The sequence below is a fragment of the Rattus norvegicus genome, chromosome 3, assembly GCF_036323735.1.
Source record: "Rattus norvegicus strain BN/NHsdMcwi chromosome 3, GRCr8, whole genome shotgun sequence".
Classification (NCBI taxonomy): domain Eukaryota; kingdom Metazoa; phylum Chordata; class Mammalia; order Rodentia; family Muridae; genus Rattus; species Rattus norvegicus.
Window position 1 is genome coordinate 135,099,286 of NC_086021.1, and position 22,327 is coordinate 135,121,612.

At 50.7% G+C, this 22,327-nt stretch overlaps 2 protein-coding genes across 8 annotated transcripts; one reads left to right on the plus strand and one right to left on the minus strand.

Annotated features, from left to right (window-relative positions):
• The first annotated feature begins 465 nt into the window (after positions 1-465).
• Gpat2 (glycerol-3-phosphate acyltransferase 2, mitochondrial) lies at positions 466-11,070 on the plus strand. Of its 7 annotated transcripts, XM_039104569.1 has the most exons (22): positions 466-537; positions 2,526-2,644; positions 2,767-2,880; positions 3,451-3,524; positions 3,798-3,902; positions 4,106-4,234; positions 5,908-6,007; positions 6,306-6,439; positions 6,688-6,787; positions 6,880-7,092; positions 7,377-7,499; positions 7,671-7,753; positions 7,994-8,112; positions 8,585-8,655; positions 8,727-8,985; positions 9,067-9,215; positions 9,370-9,447; positions 9,756-9,887; positions 9,984-10,104; positions 10,190-10,255; positions 10,458-10,513; positions 10,808-11,070. In XM_039104569.1, the coding sequence occupies exons 2-22, from the start codon at positions 2,582-2,584 to the stop codon at positions 10,922-10,924; spliced, it is 2,406 nt and encodes an 801-aa protein (XP_038960497.1). In that variant the 5' UTR covers positions 466-537; positions 2,526-2,581; the 3' UTR covers positions 10,925-11,070. The 7 variants fall into 7 exon arrangements, 5 of the variants coding, with proteins under 5 accessions (XP_038960497.1, XP_017447069.1, XP_038960496.1 ...); XM_017591580.2 differs by having other exon boundaries at positions 8,727-9,215; XM_039104568.1 differs by having other exon boundaries at positions 7,997-8,112; positions 8,727-9,215.
• Positions 11,071-11,194: 124 nt separating this feature from the next.
• On the minus strand, positions 11,195-19,368 carry Fahd2a (fumarylacetoacetate hydrolase domain containing 2A). The gene is made up of 8 exons (NM_001134834.2): positions 19,202-19,368; positions 16,654-16,904; positions 15,156-15,372; positions 13,420-13,479; positions 13,016-13,175; positions 11,699-11,807; positions 11,510-11,597; positions 11,195-11,385 (listed from the first exon to the last, which is right to left on the minus strand). The coding sequence occupies exons 2-8, from the start codon at positions 16,896-16,898 to the stop codon at positions 11,323-11,325; spliced, it is 942 nt and encodes a 313-aa protein (NP_001128306.1). The 5' UTR covers positions 16,899-16,904; positions 19,202-19,368; the 3' UTR covers positions 11,195-11,322.
• Between the last annotated feature and the right edge of the window lie 2,959 nt (positions 19,369-22,327).

Genomic DNA, 22,327 nt, shown 5'->3' on the forward strand with positions numbered 1-22,327 from the left:
TACACACACACACACACACACACACACACACACACACACACACACGACTTATTTTGAGACAGGATCTCACTATATAGTTCTGAGTAACCTGGAACTTGCTATGTAGATCAGGCTAGGCTCGAATTCATAAAGGTCCATCTGCTTCTGCCTTCTGAGTGCTGAAGGTGTATAGTATCCTCCCCACATCTTTTTAAGACTCCCCTCCAGCCCTTGGGTCCTCTGCATCCCACACTTCCAGATTACAAGGATAAGCAGGGCCATAAGCACAGCTGGAATGTCCTCTCCCCACAAACTCTCAACACTTGCAGAGAGTTGTGGGTGAGAGGTAGGTGATGGTGGTGGAGGGAGTCGTGATCACATGGTATAGGCAGCAAGCCCAGCTGAGCGGATTGGGTGTCAAGCGGATGGGGCTTCGGGCCGAGAGTACGTTCTGATTGGCTGTCATCTCAGCTTCTGAGGCGCATGCGCAGAGCCCGATTTCCTGTTTGGCTGACTCAGTCACGCGTCTGTTTGGCGGGAGTTGGTGGCTGATGTGAGGTGAGCTTCATGAGACTTGCGTCCATAGACCAGGCCAGGTTGGGCCGGGCTGGGTTTTGGGTCAGGCAGGGACTGATAGGGAACTCGGGCCGATGGGCAGTCTTGTTGCTGGGTCTGGCACACAGACAAACCTTTAGGGGCAAGTTGGTGGCCTGGAGAGCCCAACTTCGCCCTTTGCTTGGCTTCTGGCACCTGAGACTTAGAGAACAGTGGGCAAAGATGGACTTCCGGTGCTCCCTCTGAGACAGGCCCTGTCCTCCATCTTGGTTTTGGCAAGGGGCTTCCTTGCAGGCTCTGTAGGGGTATTTGCTGGAGCTGAGCCTTTTAAGTTCCGTGATGCTTAGGAACATTGGGGGGGGGGGGTGTTGCATTTTAGCCTTTGGTGAAGAGCTACACAGGAGCCAGGCACCAAGTGTCACCTGTGTAGTGTGGGTGGGAGGACTCACAGAGTGAAAGGGACGTGGCTTCTGGGCGCCCCCAAGCCGAGGCCCTGTTGGGTATTTGCTCAGAGATACCACATCTCAAGGTTATTTTTACAGCAGCTGCTGGAAACCCCCGTTCTTTATATAACAGGCTCTCTGCTTTTAAATGTTGGCCTTAATTCATAACGTTTAAGCATATCATATAGCCGGTGAGAAGATACATGTGAACTATATTGGCCCTTGGTCCTTGGGGAAAGGTGTTCATCTACACAGACTGCCAGTGGCTCTCACTTAGGAATCTTGCATGCCAGACATAAACAGAAGGAGGAGGATGGAGAATTCAAGCCGGTCTGTGCAAAACAGCAAGACACTGTCTTAAAAAACTAGAGTGAGATATGTCCCCAAACTGACCTGGATTTCATGAGCTAGATAGTTGGTTGGCTTAATTGGCTCATGAGAACTGCTCCTTGCCTTGTCTTTTACTCTGTTCTTTTAAGGCTAGCATTGGTCAGTGGGGTTAGAGTTTGAGGTTAGGAGTCTCAGGTTGAGGAATGTCAAATGTCTTCCTTGCAAAGGAAGCAGGCCTGATAGCCTTGATTTTGGGCTGCTCTGTGCTTAGGGTCTGAATGGGGTTGTGAGAACATTTTTTGAAGTAGGGGGTGCATCTGAATGAGATCTCCAGAGCCTGTGTGTACTAGAATCAGGATCCTCTTACTGCCTGGCTTCATGGAGCTAAAAAGCACCAAGGGGAGAGGAGGAGCACCAGAGGAACCCCTGGAAACTAAGTCACAGGCATCGAGCTCTCCTGGGCCCTTTCCATACCACTGAATTGCTGGGTCTACACATGAATTATTTGCAACTCTTACCCTCAGGACAACTTTTGGATGATGTGAGGGAAGTGAAATGGGCACCCCGAGGGCTTCACAAGGCTGCTTTTCTGGCTGCCTTGGGCCCTGGAACTCATGGAAAAAGAATTTAGATGTATCATGAATTAGCAGAATTTGTGGTCTCAAAACTCAAGAAGTCACTCTCAGGCTGGCATGCAGTTATATAAATAATTAGGCCAGTCTGTTCACCGTGGACATGATAGGAGATCAGCATAGGGGACCGACCCTCCTGGGCAGGGGTCTCTTCCACAGGAACATGGTGGATCTGGGGTTCTGAGAGGGCTGCTGAGCAGGACTTAGGTTTATGAAGAGAGTATCCTTTTCCTTGTATCCTCTTCTTGCTGGTATAACCCAGCCCAACCTAGGCATTTCCTTCTACACTGAGAGCCTTAGGTGGCCATTACAGTCCAGTTGCTGTTAGAGCACATTGGGGTATGTGATGGAGGATAGCTGCTCCTCGTGTTCTGAGGGAGCCCCATACTTCTCAAGTACAGCTCACTTCCTGGAGGGACCACTTGGGTCAGTGACAGGGATTTGATCCGACTCAGCCTCCAGTTTGCTGGCAGCCGTCCTCATTGCTGATGGCTTAACTGTTGTCTGTCTTGGGGTGGACTCTAGCATCACCCCACAAGGCTTGGATTGTGGATCAGATTCCTTCCATCCTTTTACCTTTCTCTAGGTCAGGTTTGTGTGGAGAGAGGCACAGTGCTTCCTTCCTTGATCTCACAGACCTTCATGGAGACCATGTTGAAGTCCAACCCTCAAATGCAGCAGAGGAATAACCACAGTGGTCAAGAGGTAGTGTGAAATTCTCACACCCTTTACCCTCCCACTGGCTGTCTGTGACCTTCACTCCTAATGTGCCCCTCCCTCTGTCGAGGACCCCAAGTTGGATCACTTCTCTTGTGATCCTTTTCCAGACCAGCCTTTGGTCCTCAGGCTTTGGGATGAAGATGGAGGCCATCACTCCATTCCTGGGGAAGTATCGCCCCTTTATGGGTCGATGCTGCCAGACCTGTACCCCTAAGAGCTGGGTAAGTGAGGGTAGGGATGGGCCTTCCCTTGCAATACTTAGGGCTGTCTTGGGTCTGGGAGTGAGAACCCTGGGCAGCTGTCTCCCTCATGTCTCCCTAAGCCTGATCTTTCACTGCATCGTGCCTTTGCTCATTAGAGGAATGGATATACCAGGGTCTATTGTTGGGATATGGCTTAGGAGAGTTGGGTAGGAGGGCTCAGGAGAGCTAGGCTTTGCCCACAAGGCTGGAATATAACTAGGTCTGCATTGATTCTGTTCAGTCTGGAGACTGTACACTCAGATTCCCATAGCACTCAGCGTCTCTTGCATGTCTATGTAATATGCTGGTGCCAAGAGGGCTCAGCATTTGAAAAGAGATTCAAGATGCACATTCTTTTCTCCAGATGAGTTTAGACCCCTCCTCAGGGTCTTTATGCACTTATCTGGGGTTAGACATCTCATGAGAAATGTACTAGAGTAACAAACTCAAAGGTAAACTCAAAGGGACACCAGGCAGAGGTAGATGGATAGAGTACAGATGTGACCTGCAAAAGCACCTTAGGACACGCTGTCCCTTCCTCCTGGACAGGAGTCCCTCTTCCACAGAAGCATAATGGATCTGGGCTTCTGCAATGTGATCCTTGTGAAGGAGGAGAATACCAGGTAGTCAGAACTATTGGTGCACACGTTCCCTCTGTGCACACGTGTGGGCTGTCCCAAGGTGTCGAGTGCCTGTGCCCCTCAGTGGGGAAGAAGGGTGGGACCAGGGCCTATGTAGGCAGGTGGGGTTTGTTTGTTTGTTTGGTTTTTTTGGGGGGTGTTGTTGTTGTTCCATGGTAGAGCTTGGTCCTGGGGCATGAGACTGGGGTGCAGACCCTTCCTGATGAATAGACCTCTGGATTCTGGGGAGCCCTGTCTGAACCATCTTTCCCCCAGGTTTCGGGGCTGGCTGGTTCGCAGGCTCTGCTATTTCCTATGGTCCCTGGAGCAGCACATACCCACCAGCTCTGATGCCTCCCAGATGATCATGGAAAACACTGGGTGAGGAGGCAGATCAGAGTCTGGCATTTGTGGGATACTTAAAGGGGTGACAAGGCTGTAGGTCAGGATGGCCAGGACTGGCCAGGCAAAACTTCTGGAATGTTACCTCTGGGCCCATATCAGACTTTTCTGGCTATGGACTGGAGGAGTGACTAGGGAGACCATTGGTATGTAGCCCAACACTGTCCTTGTGACCTCAACAGGGTGCAGAACATCCTCTTGGGGAAGGTTCCAGGAGCGGCTGGAGAAGGCCAGGCACCTGACCTAGTGAAGAAAGAGGTACAGCGCATCCTGGGCCACATTCAGACCACACCCCGTCCCTTCTTGCTTAGGTAACTATGATGAGGGGCATATGTCCTTAGGCTGAGGCCTCTGCCCCTTCTGGAGAGTGGATGTTAGCTGGGCTTGGAAAATTACCAAATATTCTTCCTGAGTGTTTGGACAATGTTTACCAGAATGGGCTACAGCCTACTGCAGCCCTTCCCTGGGTTTGTATAGAACAGAGCTGCATGTTTAGATGCAGGGGATTGAAGAGATGGACAGTGATATAGCTGGTCAAAGAAAGGAACAAGGAAAGATCCAGAATATCCAGGAGGGAAGAAAGCCAGCCCTGGAGGCACAGGAGTAAAAGTGGAGGAAATGGTCTCTTTAGAGGGAAAGGCCTGAGTCGGGGCCTTGAGCAGGAAAGGGCCAGGTTCACTGAAGATCGTAATAAGGTTGGAAGCTATGAGTGAAGCTGGGAGCAGCTGGAGAATTTGCGATGTAAAAGGAACCAGATTGGAGCCAAATAAGTAGAGGCCCTTAGGGGCAGTAAAACGTTCAACAGTTTTAAGTAGGAAGTGACAAAGTGATAGGTTTGGGATCAGAGTGGAGACCTGAGCTTCTGCAGAGCTGACTGACAGGCCTTGGGAAGAGTAGAGTGAGAAGTTAAGGTGGTGAATGATAGGGCTCGGGTAGACCGACTGGCGGGCTGGAGGTGGTGAGAGGCAAAGAGGAAAAGACATCTGTTTCCGGCCGAGTGTATATGTATATGACAGTGTCAGGCTTTGCAAGAAGGGAATTGGCCTTGGACGGATGTTTGGATTGAAAGAGTTCCAGTAACGGATTTGAGGACTTGGTTGTCTGTATAGGAAGCTCAGAAGAAGGGACATATTTGCAGAGCTGTATGTATACAGTTTATAGTTAAATCCAGAGGATGAGTGAAGCCATTGAAGGAAAGGGGGCTTAAGGTTGTGTGTGTGTCAGGCACAGCTGTCTTAGTGAAAAGGAAGTACAGGCTGTGGTGACCTTGACCAGTCCTTCACTGTTACAGTTCTTAACAGTTGAGGTTTTCAGGCCCTAGGCCTCATGCCCTTGTGTAGGAGATCCCAAGTGCAATTCTAGTGGGCTTCCTGCTTCCTCTGTACCTAAGTGTAAGGTGGTTTTACAGTAGAGCATTTACAGGGACACGGCACTCTCCAGTGTTCCCACAGAGTGCTGCTTCTCAGAGTTGCCCATTTAATGCTTCCATCAGATGTGGACTTGCTGGTCCATCAGTTTTCCTGTTAACTACTTTGGTAGCAAGATGGTCCCCCTACTGGACATATGAGCAAATGCAGCAAGCCCTGCCCTCCTTCTATCATCTCCTCCCTTTTGCTCCACTTTTCCTGGTAGTTGATAAATATAGGCTGACTTGGTTCTGTGTGGAAATGGTCTGGTTCTTTGGTCTCCCTTTAGATAAAGGAGGCATAATTCGTGTCTGATGTAGCCAGCTGCATCATGAGGTCTTGGAAGAGTCTGTACCTCACAGTGTGGTCAGTGGCATCAGGGCCTTTATAGCTCTAGCATCTACCTAGCATTTTCTACTGTTCAGCAGGTTATGACCTCTCCTCTCACTTTCCTCTCCTGTTCAATGTGGGCAATCATGTTGCTTGCCTTAGAGGAATTCTGGACAACCTCTTGGGGTGCTGTGGGGCTGAGCCTTGTAGGTGACCCTGCTGCACTTCAAGCTGGCCTTGCTTCCAAGGCTGTTCAGCTGGGCACTGCTGTGGTTCCTGAACCGCCTCTTCCTGAACGTTCAACTTCACAAGGGACAGATGAAGATGGTCCACAAGGCTGCCCAGGAGGTAAGCCAGACCATACTGAATAGGTTTGGATGGCCAGAGCGCAGGTGAATCCAGGCCACATCAGCTGTTAAAAGTCCACACTTCCTAAACAGCCTTGCTGCCATATCTCAGTCCTGCTCCTCCAGGGTTTCCTGCCCCACCTTCAGTTTCAACAGCCTTTGAAACAAGCCACTGTATTACCTAAAGTTGTGTGCAGGCTGCTTTACTCTTCCTTCCTCACTGCTGCCCTGGGATTTGCAGGTACTGTGGTTTGGCTGTTTTTAGAGTGGGCATTTTCTTCTGTCTGTCTCTGGAGCAGGGCTCTCCACTTGTCTTCCTTTCTACACACAAGTCCCTCTTGGATGGGTTCCTGCTGCCTTTTGTACTGTTCTCCCAAGGGCTCGGTGTGCTCCGTGTGGCCTTGGACTCCCGTACTTGTTCCCCTGCTCTCAGGTATGATAGGGGAGAGTGGAGGCCCTAGTTGGAGAAGTGGGGTGGAGGTTGTTTTGCCTTCCCAGACTGTTTTCAGCTGTATGGCAGCCCAGCTTGTAGTCTCAAATAGAAGGGTGGCTATGAGTTACTGGGCCATGGCTACTCCAAGGGTCTAGACAGACAGACCTGGAAGAATCTAGGCCCTTGCAGACCTCTGGGGCCTGCCTCTCCTGAGCCCCTTCTCATTAGACTCTGTCCTGTGCTCACAGAGCTCTACTGAGGAAACTTGGGGGGCTTTTCCTGCCCCCAGAGGCCAACCTCTCATTGGACAGCTCAGAGGGCATCCTTGCAAGGGCTGTGGTCCGTGCAGTGAGTGTTCCCAGTGGTTGTGTGGGGTGGGCCAAGGGTCTAGGGGTCTGGCTGATCTGGCCTTGGTGCCCACCCTTCCTCTCTTCTTCCAGACGGTGGAGCAGCTGCTTACTAGTGGTCAGCCCCTGCTCATCTTCCTGGAAGAGGCCCCTGGGTACCCAGGGCCCAGGCTTTCTGCCCTGGGCCAGGCCTGGCTAGGACTGGTAGTCCAGGCGGTCCAGGCAGGCATCGTCCCAGATGCCACACTGGTACCAGTTGCCACTGCCTATGATCTGGTTCCAGATGCACCATGTAACATGACTCATGTAAGATCTGGGTCCAAGTGGACATCAGTTCTGGGAGGCACAGTATGTTCAGTGGATGGGCTCCTTTAGAGCTGAAGTCAAATTGGGATGTAAAGTGTTTAAAGGACTGTCCCTACAGTCACTCCAAGGTCTTTGCCATCACTGTCTTACAAAAGACCCCACTGTAAAGTCGTGGAAGGAAAGACAGGACTTGGAGAAGAGCAGAGAACAGTGTGGAGGGTGGAAAGGGTAGCAGCCCCAGACTTGGCCAAGAAAATACATGTGCAGCCTCTCATTCCCTGCAGGACCTGGCCCCCCTGGGGCTATGGACAGGAGCCTTGGCCATCTTTCGGCGACTGTGCAACTGCTGGGGCTGTAACCGTAGAGTCTGTGTCCGGGTGCACCTTGCCCAGCCATTTTCCCTCCAGGTAGGAAACCAGTTGGGATAGGCTAGGGTAACCTTTTGGTGGTTTGGCCTTTAGAGCCATTGAAAGGATAGTATTTTCTCTTGGACGGTTTGTGTACAGGTGTCTTGGAGTGGGTACAAGGGGTGTGAGTGGGTGTGGCAAGAGCAGACCACACATCTTTATCCTGGGCAGGAATATACCATCAATGCTCGAAGTTGCTGGGGTAGCAGGCAGACCCTGGAACACTTGTTGCAGCCCATTGTGCTAGGTGAATGGTAAGGAGCACAGGGGTATGGGTCTCAGAGGGAGGCAGGCGGCTCTTCAACTCTGACCATCCCAGAACATCAACACCAGATGTCTGTATAGTCTAAATGCAGGGCAGCTGGCACATAGACCTGAGGTGGGAAGGGTTAAATGAATTCTCCTAGGACTTGGGGAAAACTGCTGTAGCTTTGGAAAGCTTCAGACTCTGACATTTTAGTCCAGTTTCATTCTTTGATCTGTCTCCATCCCAGTAGTGTTGTTCCAGACACTGAGAAAGAGCAGGAGTGGACCCCACCAACTAGCCTCCTCCTGGCCCTCAAAGAAGAGGACCAGCTCCTGGTCAGAAGACTGAGCCGGCATGTTCTGAGTGGTGAGGGAAACCCAGATCTGCACCTTTGGAGTGTGACTTGAACAGTACTTTCTCTGTGTAGATAATAAAGGGCTAGCCATCAGAACCCCATGGTTGCTAGTACCTGATCCCTACCCCCTTCATAGCACACTTGGGACACCAGAAGAGGGGAACATCCAGGAAGGTGGGGAGCAGATGAGCTCAGTGTCTGAGCCAAAGGTAGCTGTGCAGATTTCTACCTCAGATACCCCTTGACCAGGGGGTCCTTAGCTGTAAATGGGGACGACGATTACAGAGGAGCAGCAACATGTGCCTGCAGAGGGCACTCGCTGATCAGATGTCACTCTGGCTCTCAATACCTGTGACACTGCTTCTTAGATCCTGCTCTCCCCTGCTGTGGTAGTTTGGGTTCTTTGTAAAGATCTGTCAAATGATGGAGAGATCAAGCCTCTCTAGGCCGCTCCCCTGTCAGTACCTTCCCCTCTCTCCACAGCCAGTGTGGCCAGCTCAGCAGTGATGAGCACGGCCATCATGGCAACACTGTTGCTGCTGAAGCACCAAAAGGTAGGCCCAGTATGGTGGGGCCCAGGGAAGGGCAGGGCGTGGCCCTCTGCTCAGGCCTGTTTTGCCTCCAGGGTGTGGTCCTGTCACAGCTCCTGGGGGAATTCTCCTGGCTGACAGAGGAGACACTGCTCCGAGGTTTTGATGTGGGCTTCTCAGGGCAGCTGCGGTGCCTGGCCCAACATACGCTGAGCCTCTTGAGGGCACATGTGGTTCTGCTGCGTGTCCACCAAGGGGACTTGGTGGTGGTGCCACGGCCTGGCCCAGGCCTCACACATCTGGCACGCTTGAGTATGGAATTGCTGCCCACCTTCCTGAGTGAGGCTGTGGGTGGTGAGTCAGTGGGGTCAGCAGGGTTGGGGTGCATGTGGGGGAGAGGAAAAGGTCCCCTTCTTATGCTGCCCTCTCTGCCAGCCTGTGCGGTGAGGGGGTTGCTGGCGGGCAGAGTACCACCTGAGGGGCCCTGGGAGCTGCAGGGCATAGAGCTGCTGAGTCAGAATGAACTGTACCGCCAGATCCTACTGCTGCTGCACCTGCTACCTCAAGACCTGTTGCTGCCCCAGGTCAGACCCCTCCCCTAGCTCAGCAGGACCTGGGCCTTGCCTGTATGACCTGTGGCAGTGATCTTGGCCTCCAACTACCTCTGGTCAGGGTTCTGCCAGAGCCCCTTCCCACAGGGGTGTTCTCTGCAGGGCATTGGTGCTTCTCTTCCTACAGCCCTGCCAGTCTTCCTACTGCTACTGTCAGGAGGTGCTGGACCGGCTCATCCAGTGCGGGCTCCTGGTTGCAGAGGAGGTAGGTACGCTCCCACCCCGAGTGCCAGTGCCCTGGCTGCTCCTCTGACCTGTGTGCTCGGGGAGTGTACTGCCACTGGCCCGGCACATGGAAGCCTGCCTGCCCTGGGCTGTTTCCCATGCCACTTTGGCTCTCTCCATACATAGCTCCTGCCTCTACATTTCTTAGTGAGCTTGGGTACTTGGCCCAAGTACCTCTGTACAGCCATTTTGGCTTCTCAGATCTGCTCTGACCTGTCAAGACCAGGTATGAGGGTTACAGAGTTGCTTCCCACCCTGGGACCAGACCAAAACCTCTCCCAACCCCAGACCCCAGGCTCCCGGCCAGCCTGTGACACAGGAAGACAGCATCTGAGTGCAAAGCTGCTGTGGAAACCAAGTGGAGACTTTACTGACAGTGAGAGTGATGACTTCGAGGAGCCAGGGGGCCGCTGCTTCAGGGTGTGTCGGGAGAAAGAAACTACCTGGGGAGGCAGGTGGAGGAGGTAAGGTGCCTAGGAGCCCACTTTCCTCACTCTGGTCTGTCTTTCTCTCCAGCTTAGCCAGCAGTCTCGCTGCCCTGACTTCTTCCTCTTCCTCTGCCGCCTGCTCAGTCCCATACTCAAGGCCTTTGCACAGGCAGCCACCTTCCTCCACTTGGGGCAGCTGCCAGATTCAGGTAAGGCCCTGAACACTCCCCTGGCAGTGTTGAGGGTGGGGCTCAGTCCCAAAGAGCTGAGGTCGAGGTCTAATCTCTCCTGCAGAGGTGGGCTACTCAGAGAAGTTGTTGCAGTTTTTACAGGCCTGTGCCCAGGAAGAAGGGATCTTTGGTGAGTTCCAAGCCCCACCCCATGCTCCCCAGGGGTAGGTTTGCTGGTGACTGCTGCCCCCTGCTGGGCAGTGGCTGCCTGACTCCAGGGAAGGGTCTTTGGTCCTATGTAGGCCCTAGTTGGTCTTCCTCTTAGAGGAAGTCCCGCCTAGTAGCTCCCTGGTTGCCTCAGAGCTTTTATGGTCTCTCTTCCTTCCCTCCAGAGTGTGCAGACCCAAATCTCGCTATCAGTGCAATCTGGACATTCAAAGACCTGGGGGTAAGGGGGGCCATATCACCATCCTGTCCCTGACCTCACCCTCAGCATCATGGGCTGCTAGAACTCAGGGGAACCATCTTGTTCCCCCACCCCATGGGGGCGGGGGGAATCTAACTTTCTAATGAATGCCAGAGTGGATGGTTTTTCTGCCTTCCTAATTCACAAAGGACTGGCTTCCCCTACTACTGCTACATCAAGCAGTGCCACACTCAGGAGCTGAGGCGTCTCTGTAGGTTTTTAGGAACAGGGTACTGTTCCCTCAGCAAGGGTGCTTACACTCATCTTGTGGTTCAGGTACTGCAGCAGATACCCAGCCCTACAGGACCCCAGCTCCACCTGTCACCTACATTTGCCAGCCGGGACAATCAGGACAAGCTGGAACAATTCATCCGACAGTTCATCTGCAGTTAGAACCAGAGAGTGGAACTTGATGGGACTTGTTAGCCTAGAACTCAAGTGTGTGTATTCTGGTCAGGACACAGCTAACCTGAACTTACAAAACCCGTGTTTGCGCATCATTTAGTGTAATAAATAGACTAGGTTAGTTTCTTCCCTAAGCCTGAAGTACATGTCCAATATCTGCTACCTCCTTACTCAGCCCTGTGAAACAGCCCACCTTCAGGGACTGTAGGTGGGGGAGAATTGTGTGGCTGTGTGGCTAAAAGACAGTAGAAGGTAAGCTGCAACTTTGAGAGAAAATTTATTCCCATGGCCTACCTAAGAGCAGCCTTAAGTAGGCAGGGCCAGCAGTGAGCTGGGTGGGAGCACAAGTTCTGCCTGGTGTCAAGTCCAGTGCTTACAGGACACCATCACACCACCTTGTTGATGATGACACCAAGCTCTTCAATCTCACACTGGACTTCATCACCCTTCTGTAACACAGCAGCACAAGGCTCTTAGCCTTTGGCTCCTGAACATGCTCTCCCCTTAGACTCGCCCCCTGGGCTGCTTCAAGCTTTACAGGCCTCCTGGCTCTCCTCTTCTGAACTAACTTACCTTGAGAAAGACAGGAGGCTTCCTAAACATGCCAACACCTGGAGGAGTCCCAGTCAGGAGAATGTCCCCTGGGTACAGAGTGACAAACCTAGGGAAGCAGAGGGTCAAGTGAGACTGTGGGCTGAGAGTGGGCTTAGCTCCCAGGTGAGCCAGCGGGTGGGGCTGGCTGTGACAGGTTCCATCACTTACTGGGAGACCCAGGCTATCAGATCTTCAGTCTTGAACACCATCTGGTTGGTGTTGCTGCTCTGGACAATCTCCCCATTCACTCGACAGGAGATCTTTAGATTGTGTGGATCTGGAATTAAAAATAACACTGGGGTCATCCACACCCAACACCCAGCCCCAGAAGAAAGAGGAAACTTGGGGAGCATGTCTGCCCAGCCTGGTTAGCACTTCACCCTGGACTTCCTGTACAGACTGGTCCCCTGGGTTCCTGCATCAAGTGAGGAAAGAAGGGACATCCTATAGTCTCTGAACAAGGAGAAAAACAGCTGAGGGGTTTGCCTTTAAAAATGGCCATGCAGGCCAGGCAAGATGGTTATAGGTAGAACCATCACTGCCAAGCCTTGGGGCCCAAGTTTAATTCCTGGTACTCAAATGAGCCCAGGAAGAGAAACAACTCTTACAAATTGACCTCTGACCTCCATGGGCCATGGGGGCTGCAGAGATGTCAGTAGCATTGGCTGCTCTTACAGAGGTCCTGAGTTCAGTTCCCAACAACTACATGGTGGCTCACAACCATCTATAATGGGATCTGATGACCGCTTCTGGTGTGTCTGAAGACAGACAAAGTACTCACATAAAATTAAAAGAAAAAAAGTACATTCATTTAGTTATGAATTATACTAATTCTCTACAAATAAAAATAATAGAAAAATAAAATAGGAAAAACAGGCATCAATCCACAGCAGAGACTGATAATTATAGATCTAGAATGACTCAACATCTCCAAAGTGACAGGGACACAGAACAGCAGATAATGGGGCTACCCAAGCTATCCTGCACCCCTGACAGCTGCTAGAATACAGCTTCTGAGGTACTGCTGTCCTGAGGGGCTCACCCATGGAGCCATGCCACACCCCAGGGACGCATGCACAGAGGATGTGCGAGGTCCTCTCCTATCTCCCTTGCAGAAAATGAACAGGTTTCATCATAGCCATTCTCCATGCTCAACAGCCAGTCTTACTCCTTCCAGCTTAAGGACTATTCCAGAAGGAGACAGGTGGAGGCAGTCCCTTCTCCCAAGTGCAGTGTTCGTTGTAATTCATTTTATGGATGTAGTTCACAGCATCTGCAGCTGTGTTCCCTCTAAGAGGCTCTAGAAGGAAGTTCTACTGAGAGCTAGCTCACAGCTCACTGGCCACCTGATCTCTGTGGGAACAGCATTGACACTGCAGCTCTGTGTACAGTTGTAACCATAGTCCTTGCTGGAGCACGGTTTTGTCCTGACACTCAAAGGTATTGTACATTGGAGGGTACAAGCCTCGAAGACCAGCGACCTACCTGCTATGGTATCCTTGGTAACCAAGGCAGGGCCCAGGGGGCAGAAAGTATCAAAAGTTTTTCCCAGTAACCACTGCTTTCCATTTCTCATTTGCCAGTCCCGAGCACTCACATCATGAGCCACAGTGAAGCCAGCCACGTAAGCCATGACATCTGTGGCCTATTGGGGCAGGAGATTTGGCCAGATAAGGTTACATCACAGGTGACACAACCTCTAGAACAAAGAATCTCAAAGCCATTATCACACATTAGCACCAGGGCTAGCTAAGGTGGTGTATGGAAGCCCATGTGTTCCAGTGTGAGACAGCACCAGTGTGTGTGTGGGGGGGGGTTGGTCAGGACGAGCAGAGGCAGGACCTGGGACTGCTGCTCCTCCCTGGCCTGGGAGCCCCCTTCCACCTCACCTTGATGTGTTTGCCTTTCTTCCCAATGACCACGGCCATCTCCACCTCCCAGTCAACTTCCTGCAAAGTAGGAGAGGACAAGTGAACTGCAGGGGCTGTAAGGCAGACCTCTGGATGACAGGTGGGTGTGACCTGCAGACCATAAGCTCGGGGCAGTGGCAAGCAGCACCACTAGAGGTGACTAGGAGATGAAGAAGGAAGTTCTACTGACAGCTAGCTCACAGCTGAGGCTCACATGTCTGGGGAACTGAGTTTACACATCACCCTTGACACCTCAGTGAAGAGTGACGCCAAGTACTAAGACTTAGAAATACATAACTACTGTGTGCCTGACACTATGTACGTGCTATAATGCATTAACTCATTTAGATCAGACAGATCCTGGATAAATGTATTTAAGGGGCTTAAATAAGCAACACACAAGAAAAAATGCACATGGCTACAAAATGTGAACCAATGCCAGCCTCTCGGTAAGAGAGCAGATACACCTGGAAAGAACTTACAATTTACTCTTTCCTTGCAAAAACACCAAAGAGCCTTCAGTGAAGGCCAGAAAGTAAGGATGTGCTCAATGGGAATGGAAACCAGCAGGATGGGTCCCCTGGCCAAACTGGGTTCATCTACATTGCATGAGGAAAAATGAGAAATTCAAGTAAATACTAAAAGCACAGAGGGAGGGCTAGGGAGATGTTCGGCAGGTAAAGGTGCTGGCCACAGAAGCCTGATGACCTAAACTCAGTCCTTAGAATTCGAATAAAAAGCTGGATGTGGCCGCACACATCTGCAGTCCCAGCAGAGGAAAATCACCCAGAGGCGTAGAAACCAGCTCTCCTGGGGTATGCACAGAAACAAGAGCCTCCGCCTGCCTAAACCAGGTAGAAAGTGAGAGCCCATAGTGTGGGGGTGGGAAGAACAAACAAACGGTCACACTCGACAACACCCAACATGGGAGCCTCCTGATGGGCTGCAGTGGGAAAGAGGTCATTTCCTGTGCAGGATGCCTCAGAAAACTGCTTCAGCTGAGTCTGGTCACAAGGAAATAGGGCAAAACTGAGTGCAGGGCACCCTGAGAAAACAGTTCTTCAAAAGTGTCAGGGAAGGAAGCCTTGTGGCAACTTCAAATGTGTTAGGGAGAAGTCTGCGTGGGATGAGAGATGTTCTCAAAGGAATGGGACAAGGTGCACGTGTGGCAGAGACACGGCCAGGGCAGACAACATGGGGGGAGACCTAAAAGAATGAAAGATGTTCTCAATGGAATCGGGATAAGGTGCACGTGTGGCAGAGCCACAGCTGAACAAACACCACCATGAGACATGAAATGCTCACACCGAAGTATGGGCAGCAGGAAACCTGGCGGCTTTATCTACATCGTTAATATACTTCCACTGTAGAAAATTACTCCTGTAATTGGGAAAGATGAGTTAATTCCTCCTGTCACCTATACCTGAGGCTGTGTTATACTTCTCTAGTGTATTATATCACCGAGTGACAGGTTCCCTTAAGACAACTTCTCAACCTCTGGGTCACCACCACCATAGGGGTTACATATCAGGTCTTCTCGCATATCGGATATTTATAATTCATAACAGCAAAATAAAGTAGCAATAAAATTTTCTGGTTGGAGGTCACTACAACAGGAGGAACTATATCAAAGGGTTGCAGCATTAGGAAGATTGAGAACCACTAGGAAATGACTCCTATGCTGGAGTCCGGTGACCTGGTGGTGAGGAACTAACCTTACTCTCTGGTGGGAGGATGATGCTGTCATAGGGCCCCACGATGGAGCTGGAGAACTTGCTGAAGATGATGGGATTCTTGGGCACCCGCACGTTCTGTTCTTGACAGTGGTCTGCATAATTCAAGCCCACACATATCACCTTGTCTGGCCGGGTGACAGGGGCTAAGAAGGTCACCTGTGACCGAGGGATGAGTGGCAACTGGGCAGCCAGGGCTCTGTAGAGATCAAGCAGGAGAGGGGCTAGCTGAAACAGGGCAGGAATCCCAGAACAGGCTGGGGAGACCCTTAGCAGTTACGACTTCGCTTTTTGCATTTTCTAGACCTTTCACCTATCAGTGTAAAAGACTCAGTCCTTTTACAGCAGAGCACAGTGGTTCATCCCCACTTGGGTAATTGTTGCTCATGTAGAAGGATGTGAAGGGTACACATGGGAGTGCGTGGAAAGGCCTCCCTCACCCCTCTAGTCACCGTGTCCTGCCCTGGAGACAACTCCTGTGTTCTGCCTACCAGCTACAGTGTAGCACCTTCTCATCTCATGCCTTTGTATATGAACGATAAGTATGTTATGCATTTTAATATAAATCTAGTGTTCCCCTAGAACACAAAGGTCCCCCCCTCCTTGTTTTCTTTGGTTCTTCTTGGTTTCTCTGTGTAGCCTGGAACTGACTATAGACCATGCTGGCCTTGAACTCAAGAGATCCACATGCCTCTGCCTCCTGAGTACTGGGATTAAAGGCATCTTCCTTCTTGTGGCTGTTATCCTATAGTGTCAACATATTCTGGGTTCCAACAACAGGAGAGGAAGTGGTCCCAATAACAGGAAAGAAAATGGCCATTTGGGATGACAGTGCTCTGTACACTGTGCTGTCAGACATTTCTATTTCTGCCACTCTGCTGGGTGAGAACGCCTTCTTAAAGTGTCTTTAAACTACTGTTTGACTCTTTAGACTGATTATCCCATGACTGGCTTCAGGGTCAATCCCAGTTAATCTAGCACACACTGGGGGAATCTCTTTCCTCTCTTGGGCCTTGTGCCAGGCTCCTCTAACAGGAGGGACTTAGCCTCTCCAGTGGGAGGGACTTAGCCTTTAGGTAGGCAGTATAATGAGGTAAGGTCCTGGTGTGTAGCCTCAGTTTCCCTCTCTGTAAATTGAAAGTGCTGGTATATAATATACACCTCTAATTTAGTCCCATCATTCAAGGGGTTAAGGCAGAAGGCTCTCTAATTCAAAGCCTGCCTGGGCTACATAGCAAGACCCTGTGTCAAAAATGAAGATTTAGGGGTTGGGGATTTAGCTCAGTGGTAGAGCGCTTGCCTAGGAAGCGCAAGGCCCTGGGTTCGGTCAGCTCCGAAAAAAAGAACCGAAAAAAAAAAATGAAGATTTATATTCCTGTTAGCTCTTTATTAAAAGAACAAGTGAGCTCCCTGCTTGTTTGACTCTAGGGGTAGGAGAGGGAGATGGGAGGGAACTGGGCAAGACTGCCTGCTTACTCACCTTCTTGCCACCGAAAGGGCAGTCTCTCCCCGCTCCAGGAACTGCACCATTGTCTTGGGGAGCGCTGGGTCAAAGGTGTTTAGGTCTACAACTCCCCCACCAATCCCTGACTCTAGGCCCACGTGAGGCTCTTCCAGGTGAGGTGCCTGGAACTGTACCAGTCTCATATTTCTGCAGGGTTGACAGGGCCTCTTCTGAACCTGCAGCAGAGTTGACAGCAACCTCCTTCTACCAGAGCCCAGCATCAAAGCCTAGAAGGAAAGAAGCAAGCCACAGGAGACAGGAGGACTGCAGAGCCATCACGAAGGTCCCTTCATCCCTTTGCCCCATCAACCATTCCCAGCATGCCACGTGGGAAGGCTCACATAGGAAGTGCTTCAAACAGTCAGAGAACAGATGAGTATGCCAGGCTTCAAGCTAACCCGGGGATCCCAGCCTTTCCTCAACCAGTGTTCCTTCAAAGTTTCCACTGCTGCAGGCAAGTGGGAAACACAGCAGACCAACTCAGACCTGCTGTCCTGCATGCTGGGTTAACAGATATGGATGACTGATGTACACAAGCCTCAGACGTTGAAATGCTGTTGTGAAGATGGCCAGGCTGCTACCTCTAGCTTTTAGAGGAAGTCCTCCTGAACGGGGGAAGGCTAGACTGTGCCAGACTAGGAATCCGCACCAAGTTAGGCAAATGGTTATTGCTAGAAATGGCTTCTCAGCTACCTCATGCAACTTTTTAAAAAGTACTTACTTGGTCCCATTGCCCTCTGACTTAAACACTTTCTTCTGCCCACATGCTCACGCTAGAACCCCTACCAGCTTACCTTGGCTTAGGAGTCACCCTCCATACCAGTTTCTGCTGTTGCTGCACAGGGAGACTCGGTACCCAGAGGCCAGATACTTGGCCTCACACATTGCTCAGCCATCTCCCTGGGTTCAGTAGCAATGTCTGTCTCTTTCACTACTGAGCCTACACTGTTGCTGCTGTGTGTGGAACACAGGCTTGCACTGCCTCTGTTCACTGAACAGATGGAGGACGCAAGGGGCTTGACATTTCACTAGGAAAAGCCTAGTGATGATCAGCTTTGGAGAGAGCTGGCCGCGTCTTCCCTCCTCAGATCCAGACCTCTTAGATATCATCAAAAAGGTTCCGGGCCTGCTTTTAGTTCCAGGTTCCACCCAAAGTTAAGGTTCTTTCTCGTGTTCCTTTTGTTTTTAAGGTATAGGTGCTGGCCTGGAGGGTGCCTGCTGGCCTGGAAGGCACGTGCTAGCCTGAGCTACATCCCAGCTAACCCACACTCCATATCCCCACCCACCCCCTTACTCTGTCTTAATCTAGGTCTGGTCTTCATTCCTTATCAGAGTCCTCTCCCTTCTGGAGAGCTTGCCTTTAAAACCTAGTAGCTGCTAGGAAGACAGCTTGGTTGGTAAAGTGCTTCTACTGAAAGCATGAAGATGAGTTAAATCCCCAGAACCCATGTAAACACGCTTGTGGTCTATGCCTGTAATCCCGGTGTTGGAGACAGGTAGATCCCTGGGGCTTGCTAGCCAGCCAGTCTAGTCTAATTGTTAAGTTGCAGGCCAATGAAAAACTCTGTCAAAAAAAAACTAAGGTGGACACACACAGACATACACGTCTTTATACTAAAAAATGAGAGACTGAGAGACAGCTCTCTTGGTCCTGGGCTCTTGGTCATCACCCGGTTAAGCCAATCTACCCTGTTCAGGATCACCACAGTGTGAGCTTGCAAGTCTGGCCAGAAAACCAAAGGTTTTCTCCTGCTCTGTCACTTTACACAAGTACCACCATGCCACCATCCAAAGGCTGTTCCAGCATACCTGATCAGTCACACAGCACACTAAAACGACAGTACTGTCTTGGGGAAAGCCAAATGTTCCACTTGTGATTCCACTATAATTCTCTTGACTGTGGCTGGCAGGTACTGCTGGCCCAGTTTTATAGATGAAGAAGCCAAGGCTTGGATAGGATAAGGGGTTTAGTTTGCCAAAGGTTCAAAGGTCATACAAGTAAAAGAAAACTGGTATTTGAGCCCATGTCTAGATGACATTGAAGTTCTCAATTCAGAAGCAAGGTACTTACTTCCTAAGCAAGATAATCTAATTTCAATCTTGTCTACACCTCTCTGGTCCTAACTGCCCATGGTCCACCCATCATGCTTCTGGATGGCCAGTTACTGTGGCTTCAGACATAACTGTGATCCCTGCTGACTGTGCTTCGCTGATGATGAACCTGTGACGGGTGCGCCCAGGTTCTTTCATTCTAGCTTTATAACAATCTTCATAGAATAGAAAGCAGCACCGAGGCTCCACGAGGTAAAGTCACCTGGCAAGGTGACACTACTGGTTTTGAAAGAATCACTATGAGTCACAGCACAAGAATCCCTTAGCAAACAGCACAGGAATGGGCAGCTTGAGGCGCAGCGCTGAGCATGCGACCCTGCTGATCTCCTCCGCTCTCCAGGAACCGAGGTCGGTCACTTGGCTTCTCAATGTCCGGTTCCCCTCCCTCCGTGCTGGCCTAGCCTCAGCTTACCTGTTTGCTGTGGCCGGACCCACCCGGCTCCCTGTGCAGTGAGCCGATGCCTGCAAGGCTGCAGGTCGAGAGGGGCGGGCAGAGAAGCCACAGCCAGGAGCGTAGCAAGCAAGCACTTAACTCTTCTCCAAGGGAAATAGCACCCCCACCCCCACCCGCAGTCGCCATGTGGTGACGTCATGAACCTGTCGCCAATAGGAGGACGCCTGCTTCCTTCCGGAAGTCTGCCCTCTGGCTGCTAGGTACTTCTAGTAGCCACAGAGCTCCCTGCAGGTTCCTGGTGTGCATCTGGGGAGACCCTCAGTGGCTCCAGGGTGACCCCGGGATAGCCAGACCCAGAGAGAGAGCATCCGACCTTCTGGCTCCGGCCAGGCGCAGCTTCTGGGCCAGGCTACTCACAGTTTTTCAGGAAGCACCCTGGTGGACAGTAACAAATAGTTTTGTGCTACAGAGTTGACCTACCGAAGAGAGGGATGTTTATATCTGTTGTATTTGTGGAGAAGGTGTAAAGGCCAGGAGTGATTTTTGCCTATGATGACTCCGGAACAAATAAGGGGTCACCCAACCACTTATTTAACTGTCTTGGCAGGTGTGAAGCTATTCCGAAGGCAGAAGACACTTGTGTCCTTCTCTTCAGCTATTGGGCTTTTCCCAATGAATCTTGTGTGTTGGGGGAAAGAAAAAGCTTAAGCTTGTGTGTGCCAGCTAGAGGAGGAGTTTGTCACCCAGTAAGAGATATCAGAGTTCTGGTAACTGGTCAGACTATCATGTGGGATAGACTGGAACTGATGGTGGATCAATAACCAGCAGGACCACACCTTGACCAAGACTGCTTAGTTATGCATACCACTTGCTTTCTGTTTGAGAACCTGAACCTCCTGTCAGAACTCCAAAGATGCACGTTGGAGAGTCACTGAACCTTTTAGTTGTTGTTGTTGTTCCCAATGTGGCAACATTGGCAAAGTCTTAGTCAGCTTTCCACTGTTTTTTTCTTTAATTCACCCAGTGAAGACAGATGGTAGCCTATCTACTTGTTTTGTTTTGTTTTCTTTTCTTTTCTTTTTTCTTTTTTTCGGAGCTGGGGACCGAACCCAGGGCCTTTCGCTTGCTAGGCAAGCGCTCTACCACTGAGCTAAATCCCCAACCCCGCCTGTCTACTTGTTAGGCCTGCCAGAGCTCAGGCTCCGACCCTAACATCTCTGATACCAATTTCACCTACTTGTAGCAGCACCCTGATCTTCACCTGCCTTATTTTAGGGGAAAAATGGTATGTGTTGGGGGCGGTGGGCATGTCCAGGCAGCAGGCTTTCGGGTGGAAACATCCTACAGAACCACACCCCGAGGCCTCCGGCATAGGAAAATGTAAAGGGACTCTGAGAAGGAGCCTCCTAAATGAATCAAGGTTCGGACAGATCGTCAGAGGCTTCAGTTGCCCCAGGAAGCACAGGCGTTTACTAATTATATCCCCTCTTTTTTTTTCCATTGAGGATTTTTTTTTTTTAGCACCAATGTTTTACATCCTGGACAAAAAAGAACCTCAGGGTTTTCCTTCCTGTGTGATTTTTGTCTTGCTTCTTCATAGTTCATGACATCAGCTGCGGTTGTCAGTGCAATAAAACCAAACTGATGTTATTTTCTCATGCTCGAGGTCGTTGAGCTGCATATCAAACCTGGGGCTCATCCCTCCATGTTTGTTTAACCTGCTTGTGGGGTTGACAGCATTCTTCCTAGCTCTGATCATCAACGGTTCCAAATTCTCAGGCATAACCAGGCTTCATCCTCACAATTAGAAACCGGACAATAACTTCAGAGCATGCCAGTAAGGAACAGACATTTGCTTCTCTTCTCGGTGTTATTGGCTTTCTTGAGAGTGTCAGCCAGGACTTTCGTGTGTACTGTTAATGCTGGCGTGGACGCCTGGCAGAAAGAGAGGAGGAGGGGTGCTGGAGAGATGGCTCAGTGGTTGAGAGCACCCGAGGCTCTTTCAGTAGACCCGGTTTGAGTTTCAGGACATACATGGTGTCTCACAACCAGCTGTAACTCCCGTTCTGGGATGTCTGAGACTCTGTCTGGTACAGGTGCCTGGCACGCATGTAGTGCACAGACATGCATGCAGACAAAACACCCATACACATAAAACAACTTTTCAAAGACGGAACAGGAGGGGCTAGCTCATTGAATTCCACAGTTGCTTTTCTTGCTGCCGTAACAAAACAGCTGACATAAAAGTTAAGGAAGAAGGGGTGCATTTTGGATCACAATTGGAGGGTATACATCACCATGCAGGGACAGTGTGGCGACAGAAACCTGAGAACGCTGGCCATACCATAGCAGCAATCAAGAAGTGAAGAGATGAATGCTGGTGCTCGCCGTTCTCTGTTGTTTTCATGCAACTCAGGGCCTTAGGCCACAGTGTGGCATCACCCGAATTTAGAGTGGATCTAATCACCTTGATTAACTAACTTGATCTGATAATTCAGCGACCCTAGAGCCCGTCAAGGAAACCATAAGATAACTAATGCCCACAGAGCCATTGGACGGGACTCAGCTGAGGTGCTATAGCCAGGCTCGCATTTGGGAATCTGAATCAAGGAGGCTTGTCTGGGAGGAGTAGTCAGCAAACGAGAGCCATGGGGCTGTGCTGTGTGGTGATGGCAAATGCTCAAAAGAGTGGGGGGAGGGAGCTGGCTGTCCTCCACCACGACAGGAAGACTTGAGAGGGAAGGACACGTCACTCTGATTTTTGAGCCTTGGAAATGCAGCTTCTGCAGGGGTGTTGGGTTTGGGGGGAAAATGACAAGCTGGGTTTTGGCTAAGCTGCAGGTCACATACCTTAGGGACACCCAAAGGCACTTCAGGATCCTGGTCAGAGACAGGAATCCAGAGTGAGGCTTCAGCCTAGCTTAAAGAAGCTAAGCCTAATTATAAAGGAGACCCCATGAAGTGGCTGAGACTGCAGTGTGAACAGGATCTCATAGCAACCTTCCTCTAAGTCTTGGCCAGAAAAATTCAGAGAACCCAAGCTGTGGTGTAGAAGGAAATATTTGCAAATCAAACATCAGACAAATGGCTTGTCTCCTGCCTCCACAGAGAATTCTCAAAAGTCGGTAAGTGAAAATAATCAAA

Excerpts from the sequence above, each read along its gene's own strand:
- Gpat2 (XM_017591580.2), top strand. The coding sequence starts at position 2,582 with ATGGAGACCATGTTGAAGTCCAACCCTCAAATGCAGCAGAGGAATAAC. Across the intron at positions 6,440-6,687 it reads ACTTGTTCCCCTGCTCTCAG|AGCTCTACTGAGGAAACTTG; the intron begins GTATGATAGGGG and ends CTGTGCTCACAG. Across the intron at positions 10,514-10,807 it reads GGACATTCAAAGACCTGGGG|GTACTGCAGCAGATACCCAG; the intron begins GTAAGGGGGGCC and ends CTTGTGGTTCAG.
- Fahd2a (NM_001134834.2), bottom strand. The coding sequence starts at position 16,898 with ATGCTGGGCTCTGGTAGAAGGAGGTTGCTGTCAACTCTGCTGCAGGTT. Across the intron at positions 11,808-13,015 it reads TACCAAGGATACCATAGCAG|ATCCACACAATCTAAAGATC; the intron begins GTAGGTCGCTGG and ends TTTTAATTCCAG. Across the intron at positions 11,386-11,509 it reads AGCCTCCTGTCTTTCTCAAG|AAGGGTGATGAAGTCCAGTG; the intron begins GTAAGTTAGTTC and ends GCTGTGTTACAG.